This window comes from Athene cunicularia, assembly GCF_003259725.1.
Source record: "Athene cunicularia isolate RWA chromosome 8 unlocalized genomic scaffold, athCun1 chr8_part1, whole genome shotgun sequence".
Classification (NCBI taxonomy): Eukaryota; Metazoa; Chordata; class Aves; order Strigiformes; family Strigidae; genus Athene; species Athene cunicularia.
The window spans coordinates 11,829,730-11,847,589 of record NW_020799109.1 but is presented as its reverse complement, the minus strand read 5'-3'; the positions used below and the strand labels follow the sequence as shown (position 1 = coordinate 11,847,589).

At 41.6% G+C, this 17,860-nt stretch overlaps 1 protein-coding gene across 11 annotated transcripts in view; it reads left to right on the top strand.

Moving 5' to 3' along the window:
• ST3GAL3 (ST3 beta-galactoside alpha-2,3-sialyltransferase 3) overlaps positions 1-17,860 on the top strand; it is a 200,384-nt gene that overhangs the window by 127,922 nt on the left and 54,602 nt on the right. For all 11 annotated transcript variants that reach the window (XR_003398894.1, XM_026853479.1, XM_026853480.1 and 8 more), the window contains one exon: positions 11,572-11,635. Coding sequence is in view for 10 of the 11 variants with exons in the window: in XM_026853479.1 (XP_026709280.1) it covers positions 11,572-11,635 (64 nt within the window). In the remaining variant the exon portion in view is untranslated. The remainder of the gene's footprint in view (positions 1-11,571; positions 11,636-17,860) is intronic.

The following is a 17,860-nucleotide window of genomic DNA, read 5'->3' as shown; positions in this document are numbered from 1 at the left end:
CCAGAGCTAAGTACAAACTTGGATCTTTTGCATCCTGGTGCTTAGACTTACACATTTGAGTTATGTTGTCCTTCATTTCTCGCCCTTCTGTGCTCATCACCACAAAATCGCAGAGGAGCCATTGCACATAATGTGCGAACACACAAACAACAGCCACATTGAGGCGCTTCCTCTCCTATTTTAATCTAATCCCTGGGTACTAGTATAGGGGTTAGGAATGTTTTTTGGCCGTCTGGAAATAGGTCTCTAGCCAGGAATAGGCCCCAATCTGTTCTGCTTCTCAGTTTCTGGAAACTCTCCCAGTCTCTTGAACATGTGCATCCCAGGCTACCTCTTTCCTGCACTCCTCTTTGCCCTTGAGCACTGACAAGCTGAGAGAAAGCAGATGTCAGAGGAAGGAACGGATGGATAGTTGGGTGGTTTCAAGGAAGTATCAAGGGAATATGGCAGCAGGGAAGGGCTCTCATGCAAGACAGGGTGGATCAGCAAATGTGAAGGGAACAATGGAAATGTTTCTGAGACGCTGCACCTTTTTCACCTTACTGCATTCCTGAACATTTTTGCTGTTTGCATTTTAAAGTACATATGCATACATATACATATGTGTGTGTGTGTGTGTGTGTGTGTTTTGGAAGGAAGTCTTTTTGTTTGTTTCCCTCAAAAGAAGTTTTAATCATTCCTATTCAAAACACATATCTTATGAGCCAAGACCCTGAAGTATTCTGTTACTGGTAAGCTTCCAAAAGGGTGCTATTATGAGAGCCAGGAGACCACGGGACAAGAGATAAAGAAAGGAAAGGAATTTTGTTTTGAGACTTAAAAGAATAAAAAATTCCTAACTTATTTATTTCACAATCAATGATGATATAGGAGAATGTATTTTTTTCCTCAAGATGCAACATAATCACCACTGTCTCTAAAGAAAGAGCATGCCCTTAGATATTTAGGGAAACAATGTTGACATTCCAGATATTTGTAAAATACCACCACACACCCCCCCAAAAGAGGGTGTCTTTATCCAGGCTTCTGACCTTTCTTGGTAGCTAATACTGTCCTGTATTAGCGTGTGACCCTATGAATGCATGAGAATTATAGAGGAAGATATTTGCTGGCCCTGGTGAAAACCACTGGGGACTGTGCTAACACTTCAATAGTATGGACTCGTGCAGGAGAGTGTGGGCCTGTACCCTGCTGATGATTTGTTTATGAGCATGTGTAGAGTCAAAGAGAGGGATGTCATTCAGGAACACAATGAAACTAGTCAACTTTAAGTGTGCTGAGAAGATCAAACTGTAGCAAGAAGTTGGAACTCTAAAAGCTACAAATGTCAAGATGTCCCATGGGGGACAGCTCAGGCTGCCGAGCACCCTCCTGTGTGCCAGGCTATTGTTTTGACATTAACTGGGATGTTGGAGTGCCTCCCACGTTTCACCATTTGTGAGGGTCTAATTTGCTTGTAGGAATTCTTCTTTCCCAGCACCCGCCAAGCCTCCTCTCGCAGCTTCTTCAGTGAAGAGCAAAGAGACTCAGAAGAGAAAGAGAGCAGCAATCTCAGGCTCTTAAATGAGTTACATGGAGATTTTTTTTTAAATTGAAATTGAAATTTCTTCTTTTGTATTTGTACCCTTTTCTAGCAGTGCCTTTATCAGTGTAACTTGTGGAGGTATCAATATGCACATGCTGTCTATGTTGTTGCAGAGATCCTCTATCATGTGCACTGCTTTCAGGGTTAAATTTGTCAATGAAAAAGCAATGGAAAAACTGTTTATAGTGTTAGTGAGATTATTAATCCCAGAGGGCCTCCTCCCCAAATTTACCTCTGTAGCTAAAGCAAAAGGAAAGACTTATTTGGAGAAGGGCAACAAACAAGACTGGAGAAATACCTGACTATTAATAGAATTTCTCAGTACATGTGGCTTAAAGAATATAAAAGGCTTTCATAAGAAAGAGTAGCTAGTATCTGGCATCCTCACTGTGTAATGAGGATGGGAGAGTTGCTGCAGGTTTTTTTTTTTTTTAATTAAGTGAAAACATACGGCACAGCATACACTAAAAAACTAAACAAACATGATCCATGTAATATCTCTTCCATGCATTTAATCAGTAATTGTGTCATTGCTTAGCAGTAATTATAGGTCTTCACTTCTACCTTTGTTCTGCTAGATTGTTTTAAGCAGAGAGGCTGCTTTGTTGGCCCTGAATCAGTTGGTCTTTGAAGGTGATATTTATTTCTTTGGGAGTGACTGTCTTGTCACCATCTTGGAATTTGCCTCCCACCAGGAACCTAGGAAGCAATTTTTCCCCCACTGTGATAAAGGAATATTAAGAACTTGTTTGTAGTACTACAGTTTTATCAAATGTAGTATGTACTACTGGCCAGGAGACTTCTTACTTGTCTGATACAAGAGGGGCATCTGGAATTGGTGACACATTTGGTGACAAAGAAATCAAGTCTTTACCCAGAGCACTACTGCTAATAGATTTATTCATTATGCAATGGTTAATTGTTCTTGTACTAGATTTTCTTTTGTTAGTGCTTCTGGGAAGAACCATGGTTCAGTGCTGCTTAGCAGTGGTTTTATTAGTCTCATGGGAGAGAGGTCATTCATCTTCAGTGAAAATGTCGAGTTTTCAGGCATGTGAAAGTTGGCATATCAAAATGTTATCAGGAGAAAATCTCTTTACTTTTCATGCGTGTTCTTTTCTTGCATAGCTTTTTCTTCCACATCAACTTTCTTGGCATGAACAATACTTTGTCTCTGAGAAAACTTACTCACTTGGACACACAATTGAAATTTATATCCAACCCAAAGAAGAAGTATCAGAAAAGTAAGTCTTTTCCAACCTACTCTTCCAGTTCTTCGTAGAGGCTGGAGTACCACATGCAAGCACCTTTCCTACATTTGACAGAGTCTGCTTGATAATGAGGTGTCTCTTTTCTGCTTTAATTCTTCAACCTTGTCCTTATTTTATTAGCTGTACTCTTATACAGATGATTTTCCTACTGTGAGCATTTTTTTGTTCTTCTTGCGTTCTTCCTTTAACAAATAAGAAGCACAAGCATGTATGGCTGTTAGTTCTGTTCAGAATAGATATTAACCCAAGATTTTTGTTTCTTCTTGAGTTTGAGGCAGATTTCTGAACTAGTTTCCACTCGAATTTTACATTTGACCAAAATTGGTAATAGTTACCATTATCACATGAGAATATAACTATAAAAATGTTGCTGTTTCCCCAGGGAATCTAGCTGATTTTATAGTCTCAAGAAATTAAATAAGAGGTTTGAAGGGAAAAAAATTTAAAAGTTTCAGAGGAGGTAGAGGATCAGCTTTTCATTACTGAATAAAGCCTCTAAAGGGAAGCTCTGTGGTAAATTTTGAAGTTAAATCAACTCTCACTCTTGAGCTCTCTTGATGAAAGTACAACCCTCCAGTTCAGTCCCTTATTTCAATCCGAATTGGTGCTTTGCTGTTGAATGTACTTATGGAATAGTCTTTGTCCCAACTCACTGAGAAGGGTAGGATGCCCCAGGGAGATCTGAAACCCCAAATTTGCAGTTAATTGGATGACTCCATATTGGAGTTCTTCCCTGAAGTGTAGAAATGCAGTTGAGACATGGATATTATTCCTGTCTTTTACCTCCTAGAGGGAAGAGCAGATCTCTTAGTGTTGTGTTTTGAAGTGCCATATCTTAATGCTTCTGTAAGGGTCAGGAGGACTAGAAAACACTGTAGTAGTTAACAGAGATTTTTGGCCTTGAAGACATTGCCTCGCCACCTGGGAAGTGGCATCAAAAATGTAGCAGGAACATCTCTCCTATAACAACTGTATTTATTTTCCCACTTGTCTTCGGAGAGCACATTGTGAATCTTTCAAGGACCATTTTCATTTGGCGTGAATGAGCCTCTTTCTATAGGCTTTATTGCTTTCTGTGCATCAGACTTGAGTTTGGATCAAAATGGTTAATGCACAGTTATTGCAAAATGTTGCCCATTTTTTGGCATAATTGTTTTTTAAATTAATGTTCCAACTTTCCAAGCCCTGGGATTATGTCGGGAACTCAGCTTGTATTCTGAAAAAACAAACTCTTGGTTGTGAAGAAAAGCTTGAAAAAAAAACGGTGAAGGATCCAAAACTACGATGTAAATGAAGAGTCCAAATGTTATGTATTTTATTTATATCTTGCTATAAAAAAAGGCCTTAAGGGCTTTCTGGAGATTACATTTAACGCATGCTATGTTTTCCTAAAATTGTTAGGGAGGTACCATGCATCTTCAGTCTTTCCTTTTTTCTTTTCTTTTATTTTTTGTATCTGTGGAAAACTATATGCCTCTTAATACTATTAAAAAATCGTCAATGGAAATATTAGGATATTGAAAGTAATGGCAATTTTAAGTTCTGTTGTTGGTAAGGTTTATCTCAGTTAAACCACCTAAATCTAGTACAGCTAATGACCTCAAGTAACCATTCTCTTGTATTTACACACAAGATGTGATTTGGGGACAGATTTCTGCAGTGTGTAGTTAACTGAGAGCCAGTTCACATGTTTTCAATTTGCTTCTAAGTTCTGGAAGTCTTTGTAGCTGCTTTCTCCTGCACAGACCTCATGAAGTTAGCTGATCAATAGTAAAAAGAAGTGGTGCAGAAAATTTCAGACTCATTTTCATACCTGTTGTACACACTGGGTTCCCATCTTTGCTAAGATACAAATAATATTGTGTATCTACAGCTGGACATGTTGTTTCTGGGAGAGAGCTGGAGGACAGAAAATGTGGTGGGACTTGGGTCCATGGCCTCGTGCTGGGCACCAAGGTGGCAAATCCTTCTGCCAAAGATCACTCCTTGGCTCCTCTATGGGGTGGTATCTTAGGGAAAAAAGTGCTGAAGAAGGAACTTTATACTGAGCTGAACTTTCAGGTAGTGTGAAGGAAAAAAAATTGTATGCACCGAGTTTGTGCTCGCAGCTCATTTGTAAATATTGCGATCATCCCTTAACATTGATAATGTTTAGCTTACTCTCCCCACAAAGCTGACACACACCTGGCGTTCTGTTATCATGGGACGGGGACTCATATGCAGAGGAGACTGGCATGCTTCAGGGATGTCTGTCAACCTCACTCTGGTCAGTGTATTCCCAAAAGCTGAAGCTAATGCGCAGTGCCCTGTAGAAGTGCTGGCTAGAGGTGTGGTAGCTGGGTGACTGGCTGTGGAGATGGGCACTGACCACAGCTCACAGGGCAAACATGAAGAACTGCAGCCAGTACACTATTCCCAGACCCTAATGCATGGTATTCAAACACTGCTGGCAAGAAGGGCATGTAGACTTGCTGATTTTTGAGGAAGGTGGCTGGTATGGACCACTTGAAAAATTACAGCCTCTTGGCCATTTGAGAGTGCACGAACAGCCCAATTTGCCTGTGAGATGCCTGTAGTAAGCCCTGTGGAGGGGAAAGGTCTCCCATCTTTTTTTAATGATGCAAGCGAGAAGCTTGTGCATTAGAAACAACGAAGTTAACTGTTGTTGACATTTACAGTGAAGGTCTCCACTTCTCCACATAAATAACAGAGAAATAGTCTAGAATTGAGTCTTAGTCTGGTTCTCACTGTGTGGTCACTGGCTGCCTAATTTCTATTTACTTTCAGTTTTTCCAAATATCTGAAAACTTCAGGGTCAGCCTGAAGTCAAGACATACTTGCATTCAGAGAAATCATGCAATCCTGAGCTGCTTTTAAGTCCCTTGATGTTATAAGGCAAAGCTGATAAAATATGTCATGATAACTCAGGATTCTTGAATGTAGTCAACTCCTCCTCTAGATGAGAGGAAATGGTGCAGAGACTTCTTGCTTTGTTTGTATAGTAATAGTGTGTGCATAATGGTTGATAGATGAATCATTTAAATAATCTCCTGCTCTCCCCAGTAATCTAAATTCTCCATGACAAGAAAAAATATAATAAACTATGGCTGCAGAAAACTGCAGTAGATTGCTTGCCCTGGTGACGTGTTCATTATTTAATAATGGGAGAAAGCGAGGGTGAAAACGTAGGATACTGGTGTTCATTTCCATTAATTTATCACTAAAGGATGGTAGCAGACCCATGTGAAGACCATGTAAGCCATGAAAGCCTTTGCAGAAGGCTCCTTATCTGGGAGTCAAAGGCCTTATTCTGTTCCTAGTTATGTTACTTACTTGCCTTATGATCTTCAGTAAGTTTGATTCTTTCAGAGTGTAAAGACATTTACTGCTTTCAGAAATGAGGAGAACAGGTGGAGAACCTGAGAGGGTGAATTCAGGAATATGCATGTATGTTTACATATGCATGTATCACCTTATAGCCTTTGACTTGAAGGAGCTGTATAAAAGCCACATATTTTTACTGTTGGAATAAATTCACTTCCTAATACTTCAAATAGAATTAAACAGCACAGATGTTCCTCCCTGTGTATGTACACTATGTTCTTATGCCCACGGATGGTTTCCATAAGCAGAACCACTGCATTACAATTTGCTCTTTCTGATGTGAACTATTGGAGCTAACACAAAAAAAAATGGGCTGCCAGTGAGCTGCTGCTGAGATGTGTGCCACTCTGAGGACACAGGTCACATCTGTAGCCCTAAGGACGATGGCACTGCCATTGCCATTTAAACATCAGTGGTTGGTTACAGACTGGAGGAAGGATTTAGCATTGATAACGTCTGCCTTGAATCTCATGAGGATGAACAGAAGGAACAGCACACAGGAAGCAATACTGTTGTTGGATTTACTCAGCCTTCAAGCAGTTACCAAAACTGTGACCACTAAATGAGTGTTGGATGATCAGCATGAGATGAGTTTGGTGTTTGAATTCAGTTTCCAGTGGGAAGTTTGTATTTCACAAAACATGCAGCTAATTAGCACCTGCTGGGCTGCCTGTTTGGCAACTGGGAAGACGCCAAAGATTAAATGCTTTTCAAAGATGAATTCACCTTTTAATTTGTACTGGTTAGGGGAGGAGAGTGACAGGGAAGAAGTGCATGATTTTGCCTGAGCTGTTCTGTTCTGCCTGCTTGGTATGTCTGAAGGATTCCATGGAAAGTGCAGGGTAGCCACGGTACAGTGCTGCCAGCTCTCCTTGTCTGGAATAAACATGATGTAGAGCTGCTGGATCTGCAGGAGCCACCTCTGTGCCAGGTAATAAATATGTTCTGCTTGGTCTGAGCTGACCTTCCATGGAGCCCTGCAGGTCTCTGTACTGTGCTCTCCATGGTTCACATGTCTGGGCGTATGGTGCTGACATGTCTGCTGGGCTGATTTGCTGGGGTTCTGCATTGAACAAAGGTAGCAGAAACTTTTGCAGACTGGAAATGGCCCTCAAAGAATGAGAGACCTGTTTGAATGAGGATGTGTCTAGGCTAATGAATTCTGTTACACCTGAGCTGGCTGTGTGCCTGGGCCCTGGAAGCAAGAGGTGAGTGCACGCATACCTGTTGCTTGTAACAGGAAGGATTTTTTTCCTTTGTAGTACTCAGAACATGTATACTCAGGCCCCTCCTGGCCCCTCCTTGGTGCACAGGTATACAAGGCAGAGCACACCCACCATTATGTCTGTTCTTCTTGCTTGCCAAGCAAGAGAGTTGTGCCTGGGCTGACATTGTGTCTGCATCTATGCCAGGGTTTCTTCACAACATGGGTAAACCATCTGGGGGTAAAAAAAAAAAAAACAAAACAAATTGTTTGCATAGCTGCTGTCCTAATAAAACAATCTTTCTTTTAGGCATGGGTTCACGTTAAAGCAGGGGCCATACACGGCTGGTGCTTTTAAAAGACAGAAAATAAAATCAATGGATGAATGGAGAAAAGCTGACAGTTATCAGGAACAACATGTGCTCCCCTGAAACACTGATCTTGGGTTGCGCTGTTCTTTGTTGTGTTCAATGCAAATAGGTCCCAGTCACGAGCTCTATCCTTCTCCCTTAAGAATATGCCTACCCCAGAGAAACTCGCTGCCCTGGGTGCCAGCTGTTTGCACTGCTGTCCCACCCCAGTGGAGGGGTTCAGTGGCCAAGGTGCAGTATACCAGGTCTGCTGCTGATCAGATTTGCTACTAAATCAGGTAATGGGTTAGTATAAGTTGTTTAGAAGCTTAGCATCAGTGTGTACAACATCAAAACTGGTTTGGTAGCCTTTCTGCCACTGTTCTATAGAACAGTTGGGTTTTTTTAATCTGCCCAGAAGCTACTGCATGAAGATAGAACATGTCAGTTACTGCCTAGATCATGGGGATACCAATCATGTGCAAACACTGGTGCAGTCTCAGTGACTTAGGTCTTGAAGACTTGGCCTTTCTTTTATCCTTGCAAAACTTGCTTTCAGTCCTTGACAGATCAGTATTCAGCCAGTGGCTGTGCACACATCCTGTTACTTGAAACAGGAAGGAATTTTAATTTGTAGCATTTGTAATGTACTTGCACGCATTGTTACCACTCAGTACATAGGTACGTAAGGCATATGGCAGACTGTTCATCACCCTTTCAGTTTCTCACTCAAGAAAGCATGCTCCATCAGTTAACTTCACATAATGCACCTGTTTTCCTGGTGCCTCATTTTCTTTAGTCATAGTCTGGAGATTAACACTGCTTTGTGTTCTGCATGTCACTATCTGTGATGGTAATCTTTGCATTGGTGATTTCAACTGACCCTCCATGTTGACCTAGCTGTGGTAAAAGATGCTGCCAGTGGTTCCTTATTGTCTTGTAGAATGTTGCAGATCAGCCACAGCAGCATCTGCTGATCCTTCAGACCTTGCCCCAAGGACATACAGAAGCTCCTTCTGAAGGAGGTCTTGTCCTTCCATCCTGGTGCCAGTGAGCAAGGTGCCAAAAGTAAGTGCCCACCTCAGCAGTCGTATAGTGTCCATTTTCTATTTGAGTTCCAGCTCAGTCAAAAAGATCCAGTGCCTCTCACCTGCCCAAACCATTAGCTTTTCCTGTTACTGCTTGTGACTCGTGCTTCTGGCTTCTGATGAGGGTGCTAGACTAGATGAGCTGGCACTGAGGGCATCTCTGCCACCTTCATTCCTGCTGTGAGTCAACACTTGGCAAAATGCTTTGTTTTCTATTGAGCTTCATTCAGCAGTTTTTGAATGATAACACTGTGATTTGTGCAACTTCCAAGCCTTGGTGATGCCATGTGGGTTTGGACTGTGGGACTGCTGAAGAGATAGCTCCCATTTGGCCATTCATAATCTGTACTAAGTGTCCTATATTCTTGTTTGTTTTGTTTGTGTTTTCTCTCTGGATGGATGATGGGAATGGGGACCATCCCCATCCCAAATGCTGCCCTATCCACTCCTAAAGTAGTCACATTTCATTCCTGAGCATTCACTATAAAGGCATTACTAATTAGCTGGCAAGATGCGCAAAACAGAATTGGTTGAGTGTGTTAGTCAACTGTATTCCTTTAATGTGCTTTTTAATATAGTATAACGGATGGCTTCCAAGTAGTGTGGTGTGTTAACTTGTGGGTGGTAGAACAAACCTGGCATAAGAAAAGCTTGGTAGATGGGAGGTTTCAGCCTTTGACATGCAATCCTTTGATCTCTTTTCTAAGAGTGTGGGAAAACAACCACAGTAACGTATACTGTCCAGTAAAAGTCAGCATATGAGACAGGCCAAGGAGAGGACTGTGGCATGGTGCCATTAGAGGTCACAACAACCTACTGCTGTTGCAGCAGACTTAGGGAAATAGCATTCCTGTTGGATAGGGAGCCTGATGCCAGTGCATCAAAAGAAATTCTTCAGATGAAGAAAAATTAAACAAACCCACTATTTTCTTAGCAAAGTATGTTGCTTTTACCCTACAAATTGCCTATTTCCTTACTCCACTCCAAAATATGATCCGAAAGTAATCACAGTTCCCAGCTTGTAATGGTTGTCAGGGGCTCTCAGTAATACCATGTCAAAAACTTCCCCAAACCTAAAAATAACTGACAGTTTTCTGTTTATCACCTTTGTTTGTCTGCCTTGGGTGTCTCACCAGCTTGTTGTCAGGTTCAAAGCTGTTTGGCACATGGACTGCCTCAGGCTTCGGTGTTCATCCCACACCCTCATCCTGTACTTTCTGCAGAGGGATATAGTAAATAAGAACGGAGCTCTTTATTTGAAAGGGACTCCCCTAACTGTGCTGATTACACTAAGTAGTGTCTATCAGGAAAACTATTTAAGTTCACTGTAAACAATCACTTGATGTCAGTCTTCTTAATGTTCCTGTGTCATTTTTAATCTTTTGTAAGGAAATGAGACTTATTTATTCCTTTTGACTGGTTGTTTCCTAAGAACATTTGAACTAGTTGACTGATATATTTAAAAAAGGATATGATAGATATTTACATTCTCCCAAGGAAAGTGGAAGGGGACTGATTGTTCACATTCTTTTCCAGTACATATGAAGGTCAGAGAAGCCATATTCAAAATCAGGAAAGGGAAGTGATTCAAAGTCCATATGGATCCAGGAGGATTCTGAGCTCATGGAATAGAAATCACCGAGGGTTGCCAGATATATAGAAGCATACCTGACACATGAAATTCCTGATTTGAAACTAATTAAATGGTAGAAGAAAATTTCACGGAAATATTATGTCTGTTTGCTTTTTTCTTATGCTCCTATTAGGCATCTGCTTAAGGCCACAGTTTAGAGTTGGGATTTGGAGACAGATGGACATTTTGTCAGACCCAGTACAGCCATTCTGAAGTTACTGGTGCATTTGTAAATCCAGACTAGCCAAAGCATTGCTGCTTCTTGGCCCTGGACGGGTCATGGTAAAGGAGTTTGGACCTTTATGGGTTAGAGACATGGAAAAATTAGGGGCAAAGGACAAAATCTAGAAGGAAGCAGTCTCAAAAATGTCCATAGTTGATATAATTATTTATGTGTAATCAGTGTGCTTCTACAGTTTAATCCATTTAATTTGTGTGTGTGTCTATGCTTGCATAACTTATATCATCTGGTTGCCGCAGCATTCACTGGCTAGTATAGGTATCAATGTAGGGTGTGCTTCCATGGGCATTTCTTTAAGCAACTACGGTGGTTTAATCGGACTCTGCCATGAATAAAGCCAGACTGAGGAACTGAACCCAAACTAAAAGTAACCCAGGAAAATAAAGAGCATCAGTTTTAACCTGGCTCTGTTCCTGCAGCCGGTTAACTGCTCAGCTGCACAAAAGCTTGTCTAAAAGCAAGCATTGGCAGCAATACTGGCTTTTGAGTGTCTGAAGCGTTTGTAAAACTGCAGTCTCAGGGAAGTGGGTACAAAACCACTGCCTTAATCTGTACTGTGTTTGTTCCCCGTCACGCTCTCTGTGCAAGGCATTTGCACACTGCATCAGAATTTGGTACATAACATGTCTTTGCAGCCGGTATATGGAGGTCGTTGTCCAGAGAAGATAGGAATATACAAGTTAAAGTGTTTATTCCTAATGTGAACCTTATTTCAGTTCCTCCAAGTAACTACTTCAGATGCTTTACATCACTTTGTTTTTCATTTCCATTAGAAGTGAGAACTTGTTCCTAATGTCATCTTCCTTTCTCCCCAGATAATCTGATCAAAGCCATCCTGTCAGCAACCAAAGATTACCGTCTAACTCCAGCTCTTGACAGGTAAGATGAGACCTTTTAGAATAGAAGGAGTAGCAGTGATTATATTCCACATGTCCTAAATAATTTTTGCTAGATATTTTTGCCAGAAATTATTGCCAATAAATTTGGCTGTGCTTTGGATATAGATCAGATGCTGGAAACCGAGTCCTCTTTCCAGTAAATCTGTAAACTCTAGAGACCTCTGTTAAGTCAAACATGAGTAGAAAAAAACATTTACCTTTTGACTACTTCCTAGTCTTTTGTTTCATGTGGTGTTACAATACGCCCTCCTGACTCTTTTTCAAATAAGTAAATAGCAGGTTTTCAATAAACACATTCTCTTTTAGGCTTTCTGACAAAGCAACAGGATCACAAGAATCTCTTAGAAGGAAAGAAGGGACTGACTTGTTATAACAATGTTTCACTAATACCTCACTCTTAAAGCAGGAATGTGTGATTGTGTTGGCCAAGCCTGTGCCAAGATGCAATAACAGTCTCTGGGGTTCTGTGGTTTTGGAATTGATGCCATTAAAAGAAGCTCCTTTGATTCTTCAGTGCTGTTGCAGAGATTGATTCTGAAACCCACTGGCATGTTTACGATCAGATTCCCAATGATAGTCCTTCAGTCTTTCCTGTCCTTACTTTTCTGTCATTCCTTCCCTTTGCCCTGCAGTTTTGGTTTAGAGCCACTCCTGGATTAGAGATAATTTCTTTCAGAAGCTCTCAGAGGTTTTTACTGGGACATGATCTCTTTTCAGAGTCCTGGTACTACTACTTTCCAAGCAGCTGGGCTAACAACACAGTTCCTGCTTTCTAAACATGTTGGTTTTCTTTCCTGGTCCAGCTGCCCTTCTGCTCACTTGTTCACAACAAAGTTCATAAGCTTTTCCAGCCTTTCCATAGATCACCACATCTCTCATGTTGATTGTAGAACTTGTCCTCGTGTAGTTAGAGTTTGGAGTTACTCTCTATGTAAAATCTTATTCTTCATTTTTAGCAGTCTGCGTGCTAATTTAGGTTGCTTTGAAGTTTGCCTTGCCTCACAGCAATGCCAGATAGGGTTAGCCTTCAGAGTTTGGATTAATTTGAGAAATGATGTCCAGAAGGCAAAATCATTTTACAAATGACCTTCTTAAAGATTTTGCACACAACTGAGTCTCGCCCATCTGGGGTTTATCTCAGCTCTGGTTGGAGAGTTGAGATTTTAATCTGTTGAAAAATCCACGTATAGACTCTTTCAGAAGGTTGCTCATGGGAAATTAGTATTAATGACAGAAGGCAGGTGGAAGATTCTTGCAGTGAAGATTAATGTAGTTGTGACCCTTGCTGCTCACCTGTTTTTTGAGGAGTGGAATGTTTCAGGTTTTTTAAAAGTCATTCCTCAGGAGGTTGTGAAACAGCCACTCTAGCATGAGCTTCTTACTTTGGTTTTATGTTCTTTATAATGGGTTTGGTGCAGAGATAGGAAAGACCTAACACTCAAGCCTTCATGAAACATATGCAAAATGCCTGAGATTTTTGTGATAAATCTAAAGCAGTGGATGTTGGTTGAGTAGTACCTAAGCCTCACAGTCAAGTACTTCCCAGAGCCCTTCCAAGTGAGCAGGTCTTAAGATAAAAATTGAAGCTGATGTGGGAGAAGGGGACAAGAAAGGCTTGGGATAGCAAGGTGCAAAGTGAAAGCCTAAAGCAGTAGGTAGCTGAAGTTGCAACAGAGGTTATTGTTAGAGAGAGCTTGGGTACTGTAAGAGGTGTTAAGGCTGCTGTGGTGCTGCTCTTGGAAACCTGCTTGGTGAGTAGGGCATAGATGAAGACTTAGATATGCTTCCAGAAATGTTCTTCAGCCATGACCATCGATGAATTACAGTGCTGGCAGCAATGACTATCTGCCATTTTGGATTCCAGAAATGCTGATGGAACTGACTGATGAGGGAAGGTTAGGTATTTTCTCATCTCGTCTCAAGCTCAAAGCAGAGCCCAACAGTTCCTCTCTGTGGCAGCTCCAATGTGCTGGGAGCAAGGGATCCTTGGGGATTGGCTCATTCCCCTACTCATCACTGGTCAAGGAGAAAGTCCAGACCTCTCCCCTTATCTCATCACCTTGGAGCAACTGGAGAGGGCTTGAGCTAAGGGACCTTTAAGGTCCCTTCCAACCCAAAACATTCTATGATTCTATAAGAGCTGAAAAAATGCCTTATTGTGAAAGAGTTAGGTAAGAGACACAGCTAAAGTCTGTGGTACAAGGGGTCAGACTTAGGAGATTTTGTGAACCCTTCCATTTGTAGGTTCTCAGAAGTCTAGTGGACTGATTCTAGCAGTAGGGAAAAGCTTCAGGCTCACATTCTCTTCAGGCTGGAGTTTACAATTTTCTCTGTTGCCAAAGCCAGTCTAAGGTGTATTTGCTGCTTTTGCCTGCTCTCAGACTGTAGCTCCCTACCTTCTCCTTGTGCTGCTGCTATTGTTTGAAGAGGGACTTTAAAGTGGGTCACTGAAAGGATTCCAGTTTAAAAGTTTTTCTCTTAACCCGGGTCATTCCAGTGACCTCATTTACAGAGTTCTCCTCCCACTGAAGAGTGTTGGCACGGCGCTGCAACAGCAGCACAAGAGGCAGAGGGCTGGGGATGGGTGGGGAGGGTGAGCGCTGCTGAGCCTATTGAAGCAAGTGTTCATGTAACCATGAACTGAATGCAGCTTTCCCAGGGGAAGGGTGGGAGAGACAGAAGAGGTGAGGTCAGAGCAGTGCGTGAGAGCATAGGAAGGAAAGAGGGGATTAGAAATGTATGGTGGGGGATCTACACCAAGCCTTTGGTCTTTGGCCCCACCCAAGCTTCTCCATTTCTGTCCTTCTTCACAAAGCTGTCCCTTGCCTCTCATAAACCCTGGAAATGAACTTGTTTGTTTAATTATACCTGTGCCAAAAGGGCATCCTGAAGCACCTTTCCTGACACAATGTACCAACATGGTGCTAAAATGAGGCAAACTCGATCCTTCCGGGTATGTGTACACCTTTCATCATCCCAAAGCAGCTTTGCCAGCTCGCTCTGACTAATCCTTCCATTGTGAGTAGAGCTATGTTAATAACTTGCAGCAGCTGAAGGGCATGTGAACAAATGCTACAGTTCACACCTATAATATAGCGTAAGTGATGCCGTGCTTTCTTAGTTTTCTTCATGACTCTTTATTATGGCACCTTTGCATTGATCTGTGTATAGTAACCTGTTTCTGCACCAGGGTAGGAGGTAGTTTGTGAAGGTAGCTGCAACTCAGCTTTGAGCTTTTCTGGATAAGACTGGAGAGATCTCTCTAGAATCAATGTCCTCTTCCTTCAGAGCTGGCACGCCTTTCTCCCCAACGCAGATAATCAGTGGGCCTTGTCTTTGACACTTAAGTGTTCTCTTTCCCTCTGGCTTTTCCAGGCTCATTTATATCATTGACATTTTCACTGCTTGTTTTAGTGGCTCCTCCATTAGCCTGTCCCTCATTCTGCGAATTGGTCATGACTCTTCTGCTGGCTGGACTTCAGTGGATTTTGGGTTAAATCTCTGGTGATGACCTGTAAATTTCCTCTGAAAAGACATAAATATAAAAACTTGACCAACTCTTTTGTATTGCCTCCAGGTAGTAATGAAGGAAAACAGAGTTTGAGCTCAGTCTTTACTAATACAGTATATAAACAAGTGAGGGAGGAATTTGATAGAGCAGGAGAGGAGATGTGTGTGTCCCTAAGGCTCAGGTTGACAGCACCAGTTTAAGTAGCAGCAGCCAGATCAAACCAAAATATGCTAAGCTTCCCTAAGTACCAGTTACACTAAACATGTATTTTTTAATTATTCTGTTATATTTCCTCAAAGCCTTTAGTTCCAACGTTGCGTAAAGGAAGGCTTTGTGGTTTTTCTCCCCTGACAATCCCTAAAGCACTTTGATAAGAGAGGGAGAGGAAGTAGCAATTGCTACAACACATACATGTGTTTACAGTGCTATATTGTTCAAGAAGATCTGTGTGAATCCCAGTTTTGATGTTGATGAACTCAACATCTGAACATCTGTGTCAAGAGGCTGTACACCTGGTTGCAGCTCCCAGCTTAGGGCTTTAGGGAAAGAAAGTCTGTCTGGTGTGGAAAGACCATGACCCTCTTTCATACCACCCTGGTAGCAAACTGGAACCTGGCCTGTGTCTGATGTGTGTGTTCAGTCCTTGAGCTCTTCTGGAAAAGAAATACAGCTTTTGACATACTGTGTAAACAAAGAAGTGTTTGCACACTTCTTTGTGGAGAAACAATTGAGCTGTAACTGATGCTGCTTGCATAGTGTGTTTCTTCAGCCAGAAACTTGCCTGGAGCCAGCAGTGACACTGCAGGTTTCCCATGCTCGGGCACCATCAGTTGGTGCTGGCTGTGAAGGAGCCCAGCTATGCTGGTCCCAAGTGTCCAGACTTCTGGTCGAGGTGTGAGGTCAGGTGCCTGATGTCCCTGCCAAATGCTTCTCTTTCACAGTGCCATCAGGGTGGCCCTGCAGTCTTCTCACTGTCCCACAGTGTGACTGCAAAACTGGTGAGACCGAGCCAGCTCACCTTTCTGCCTGGTTGCCATACAGTCCTGGCTGCCCAAACTCAGTGTACACGCCTGATGTGCAGAACCCAGGCAAAGTCCAAGACTCACCATATGTTCATCATGTGCACCTGAAGAAAGCAGTCTGCACCCGAGTACTGCCTTCTGAGTGTGCAAGAGAAACTTCCAGCTTTGCGACGAGTACTTTTGAAAGAAATTTAAGGAAAAGCTGCTAGAAGATCAAAGATTAGACCTTAGCATCAAAAAGATACTAATGCAAAATCTTATCTGTGAACTTAAGGAAAAAGGAGAACCCATTGGAATATGTCAAGACCATGAGGTGTAAGAGTGGTTCAGACATGAAGCTGGGAAAAGGTGATTAACCTATCAGTTATGATAAGTAAAGACAGAGCCATTCAGTTAAATATTGGTTTCATTTTGGGGGGTAAAGAGAAAATTATGTTGTCCCTTTTTACAGCAGCAATTAAATACTTTGTGTATTATTATTATTAACTGTGAGGACAGTTAAATAACAATTATATGTCTTTTTAAATCAGTAAACACTGAAGAGTATTTATAGAGTTAAAGATTAAGGAGTTAAAAAGTTTAAAAATCATTAAAAAATTAAAGAGTTAAATAACTCTTTTTGTTATTACTGTTTGCTTTTTAACCCTCCTTTGAATGGTAGATAAAATAACAAATGTTGTGCCATTCCTAGAGAAATATGGGAAGTGACAGAGAGGTGGATGTAAGTTGATTAGCTTGGGTTTGCAGGAAAAATCCTGGAAAGTTAGATATGGGCTAGAATGGCGGCATAATTGATGTGAGCTATCTTGGGTTTTGTGGAAATGAAATCTTGTCATGTAGAGGGTATCTTTTTTTTAGATTAACTAGAAACTATATTGATAAAGGTAACCTTTTAAAGAAAGGCATTCGTTATTTGTCTCAGTCCATTATATTCTGATTCTACTCAACACTGTTGTAGACATATCCTTTTTTAGGGATTTGATATGTCACACAGCTTTATAAAGTTACTGTCAGGGTTGAGAATTAATCCTTTAGTGACACTTCTAGTGTAATCCTGCTGGCAGGTGTTCGCAATGTTTAAAACCAATCTGGAGGAAATGTAAAATTACACTAGAAAAATTTACCAGAGCCAAAGACTGGGAAAATAAGGAGTAGGAGGGCTGGGTCGGTCTAGACCTTTTTTGTAGCGCCCTTCTCTGAACTCTCCTTTACTGGAGCCAAATCAAAAGTCAGGCCTCTCAGAGGTGACAATGAAGATCATGCTTACAAGATGAGGATTATACTCTGCAAACGAGTGACTGTAAAAAAGAGCACTGGAATGATGTATATAAAATCCCTGTGTAAAAGGGACCCTGCTTTGAGCAGCATTAGCTCCGCATGCTGGTCTTCTAGAGTCAGTGCTTCAGAGATCTGGGGAGAAGTTGAAAATGGTTCAGAGAGGTACTGCAAATATGACTCAAGATCTAGGAGAGCTGCCATACTGTAAGAGATGTGATGAGCTTGCTCCGGTTTGTATGGTCAGGAGAAAATTAAGAATGGGTTTTGATTAGTCTACCAGTACTGTGTGGGAACAGGGCCACGAAAAGGAGGCTGGTGGAACTGGTTCTTTTATCTCATGTGTAGCGGCTCATGCTCACCAGTCTGACCTGTGACTGATTATCCACCTAAATGC